Source organism: Microtus ochrogaster, chromosome 5 (assembly GCF_000317375.1).
Source record: "Microtus ochrogaster isolate Prairie Vole_2 chromosome 5, MicOch1.0, whole genome shotgun sequence".
NCBI classification, from domain to species: Eukaryota; Metazoa; Chordata; class Mammalia; order Rodentia; family Cricetidae; genus Microtus; species Microtus ochrogaster.
In genome coordinates this window covers 83,147,462-83,151,324 of record NC_022012.1, presented here as the reverse complement: position 1 = coordinate 83,151,324, position 3,863 = coordinate 83,147,462, and the positions used below count along the sequence as shown (strand labels likewise).

The 3,863-nt window shown below is 49.5% G+C and overlaps 1 protein-coding gene across 1 annotated transcript; it reads right to left on the bottom strand.

Moving 5' to 3' along the window:
- Nucleotides 1-327: 327 nt before the first annotated feature.
- Nucleotides 328-3,863, bottom strand: LOC101993024 (serine protease 44-like). The gene is made up of 5 exons (XM_005348201.1): nt 3,515-3,863; nt 3,118-3,274; nt 2,383-2,642; nt 1,280-1,434; nt 328-555 (listed from the first exon to the last, which is right to left on the bottom strand). The coding sequence occupies exons 1-5, from the start codon at nt 3,861-3,863 to the stop codon at nt 328-330; spliced, it is 1,149 nt and encodes a 382-aa protein (XP_005348258.1).

Here is a 3,863-nt window from a genome sequence, read left to right as displayed (position 1 = left end):
GACAATGTCTCTCCTCTCCAGATGTACTCCAAGGGCTCCATGAGTCATCTCCTTCCACCTGGCAGGTCAGAGAGTCCCCTATCTGGAAATGGTTCTCTCTCCTTCGCTCCAAGCAAGGCACAGGCCTCGTACAGTGGTCACTGAGGCAGATGACCAGAGCACCAGGTCAGAAGATTTTACAAGTTCCCAACTCCCTGCCATGCTCCACTGAGGCAATGGATTCCGAGTAGAATTTGAAGAGAGAGCATTGACAGGGAAGGAAGGTTAGAGGAGAAGCCTAGTGGAGGCTCAGAAACAAGAGAACAGTGGGCTGTGGGGATCACAGGGTCACCAGGACACCAGGTGAAGCACCAGACACATGCATAAGGTGAGGCAGCCCGATGCGTTACAATCCGGAGCCCGGCTCAGTTCTTTAATGATCCAGTTTCTGTAGTAACTCACTTCTGTATAAATCCCAGGATATCCTTTTCGGCCACAGCCAATGCCCCAGCTCACGATCCCCACCTGCACCCAGGTTTTATTAAATTCACAGACCAACGGCCCCCCGGAATCTCCCTGGAGAAAAAGAAAGAAATGACAGGAATGAAATTGATTCATGACACAGAAGAGTCCACCCCAAGGCACTGGAGAGATTGATACAAACCAGACATTCACCTGCTACTACTCGGTTTCTATCAGATTTTAGAAGTACATCTTTTTAGCAAATGAACATTTCTGTCTATTCAAAGAGGTTAACCAGGGGCTGGAGAGATGGCTCAGAGGTTAAAAGCACTGACAGCTCTTCCAGAGGTCCTGAGTTCAATTCCCACAACCACATGACAGCTCACAACCATCTCTAATGGGACCTGATGTCCTCCTCTGGCATAAAGGCAGACATGAAGATAGAGCACTCATAAATGTAAAATAAATAAATCTTAAATCATCTTAAAATGAGGCCAACTGAATATAAACCAACATAATGTTTCTATTTCTGAAATAATGAGTAAATCACCTACCCTGCGTGCATGGAATATCCCACAGAAGAGGCTGAAAACACCAAATCTGTATTATTGTTGCCCTTATTCACCCCACCCCAGCCACTGCAGACAGCGTCGGCTGTTTGCTCCTGGACGGTCCTGTCAGGCTAGCCCAGGAACTGTGGCCGCTTGTCCTGACAGTCCATTAGCTTCAGAAACAACAAATGGAGGATGGGAGCATAGTCCAGGCCCTAATGTCTGGGAATTAGGGACTTCTGAGGGGAGGATAGCAGGGCAGTGTGGCAAGCTAACCATGAACTGACCTGGCAGGTGTCTCCTCCTTTCTGACTGTAGCCACAGACCACCCCTTCCTGGGCGATGGTAAATATATTCCCTGTCTTGTCCTTAAGGATCTGATTACATTTCTCATGACGAATAATGCTTAGCTGAACTTCCCGAAGAAGTCTTGATGAGGCACCTACATGGAGATCATTGTGGAGAGAGCAGATCTCCATTAAGTAGGAATGGCATGAGTCAGTGGTACCTTCTCTGGACCTCAACATCCTGTCCACCCCTGAGTACCCTCAAAGACATCAGCTATTATTCACATCTGACACTGGGGGGAAATGAGGCCCAACCTTGCCAAGAGTGTAAGGCGATACAAAGTCCAAACCATGGAATAGAAGGAATAGTCTGAGAGAGAATAAAATATTGTTGCCCAAGAGTTGACAAGCATGTGATAAGCTCTTGCTAATACTAGTGATCGTATCCTATGCGCCAGTCCAACATCGTTACTTGTTAGAATATGAACACAAACTCTTAGACAGGTAATACCGCAAAGTACCAAACTACACTCTTCCCAGTAATAGGAGGCCCTAGAGCAGAGGTTCTCAACCTTTCTGATGCTGCGACCCTTTAATATAGTTCCTCATGTTGTGGTGACCCCCAACCATAAAGTTATCTTCATTGCTACTTCATAACTGTAATTTTGCTACTGTTATAAATCATAATGTAAATATCTGTGTTTTCTGATGGTCTTAGATGACCCCTGTGAAAGGGTCATTCGATCCCCAAAGGGTCACACCCATGGTTTGAGAACCGCTGCCCTATAGACTCACTGAGTTTCCGGGCCTTTCCTCACATCCAAGATAAATGCTTCTAGCTTATAGAGAGGTCTTCACACCCTGAGCCAAAAATCTGCCCTGGTGAGTAGCCACCATGTTTTGTGCCTAAATCCTCCAATCCTGACAAGCCGATAGAAAATCACCAGTACTTGTTCCCACATGGTGCCTTCTCTCTTCCCCTCCTTATCCACTTGCTAGAAACTCAGGCTGCCTGTCCCTCCCTTGACCTTAGAGACCAATCCCAAACTACTAAGGAGGTTGTTCCCCAGTCTGTGGTTGCTGAGGTCTTACTTTAGGCTCACCTCCTTCAACTACTCTGCCCCATCCGGTCACCCAGCACTGGGTTCCAGCTTGCACAAAGAAAGCCCTTCTAGGGAGGCACACAGGCTGGATGGTGGCACTGTAATTCACAGGGAAGGCCAGCAGAACAAGAGCAATGTCATGCACAATTGGTCCCATAACAGAGAAATCTTGATGAACAATGATGTCTTGGACTGGAATGTTGACTGCCCTGCTGGACCACCGGTCAATCTCTCCCATCGCCACTACGTAATCCAGATGGCTGCAAAGAGATCCTGAAGGGTCTACACACTTCCCATCCACAGTGTCACCATGCTCCCAGCCCAGTCCCATCCTCCTGAGGCAGCCATCAGCTACCCCTCTCCAGGACCTCTAACAACCCCATGCAGCCACCAGCTGGTTCTCCAAGTGTGTGGCCTCTGATCAGTATCGTTTGGGACTGTGTTAGAAATCCCAATGTTTATGTGTCAACTGAAACGGAATTTTTTTTTTTTTTTTTAGAAAAAAGCAAGCAAACAAAAAAACCTAGGACTGTCATCTCTCACTCTGTGGCCCAGTCTAGTTTGGAAATCACAAACTGGCCTCTAACTCCTGGCAATCCTCCTGCTTTAGTCTCCTAAATGTTGGGATTATGGGCATGAACCAGCACCACAGGCTCCTTTTTCTCAAATAGAAAGCAAGAGGGGCAGGCTATAGAACCTGGTCAGGGGCCCAAAACCAGATCCCCAGGCACTCACCCAGATACACAGTGGGCTGCGGTCATCACCCACCATTTGCTGATGAGGGAGCCCCCGCAGATGTGCCCTCCTCTGACCTTCAGGCTCACCTGCCACGGCCACCTCCTCTGCACCGCAGGTTTTCCAGCAACTATCCTCGCAATTCTGTGACCACAACCTGGAATAGGTTAGTGAAGGGAGGGGCTGGTGGGAGGGGCTGCTCCACCGCCAGCCAGCTCCTTAGAACCTGCAGAACAAGCCTCTGTTTCTGCAAATCCTAGGGCAGGTGTGGATCCCCAAGGGATCTCGGGCCCACTCAGAGCCCACACTCCATACCAAGATCCTCCTATAAATCAGGGTCCCATCCCCCTAGGTCCAGGCCAGGTCTCTGGGGCAGACCATGGCCCAGGAACTTCACCTAAAGTGGTTGGAATCCATGTTGGAAATCGTCCCTGTGGCAGAGTCGTGGCTGAAAAAGAGTGACCAGGAGTAAATGTCACCGAATCAAGGGACATCGCGCTCCCCACAGGGTGCGGGACCTGGGAGGTCTCAGGCATCTCTGTGCTTGACTTCTTTAGTGGGCTTGCACCCGGGTCATCGAGACCATCCTCCAAGGGGAGAGGAAGAGACAGCGTCCCTGGAACCATCCGGGCCTCCTCCAATCGCGTCTGAAGCAGCAAGAACCAAGCCAAGAGGCCCAGGCAGTCGCCAACTGGTAAGGCCATACCACCACGAAGGCCTCGGCCTCTGTCTCTAAGCCTTCTCAT

What these genes read in the sequence shown, in the direction of transcription:
- LOC101993024 (XM_005348201.1), bottom strand. Translation starts at nt 3,863, where the DNA reads ATGAGAAGGCTTAGAGACAGAGGCCGAGGCCTTCGTGGTGGTATGGCC. An exon ending in ATGGATTCCAACCACTTTAG is followed by an intron (nt 3,275 to 3,514) that starts GTGAAGTTCCTG and finishes AACCTATTCCAG; the next exon opens with GTTGTGGTCACAGAATTGCG. An exon ending in GGGCAGAGTAGTTGAAGGAG is followed by an intron (nt 1,435 to 2,382) that starts GTGAGCCTAAAG and finishes ATCTCCATGTAG; the next exon opens with GTGCCTCATCAAGACTTCTT.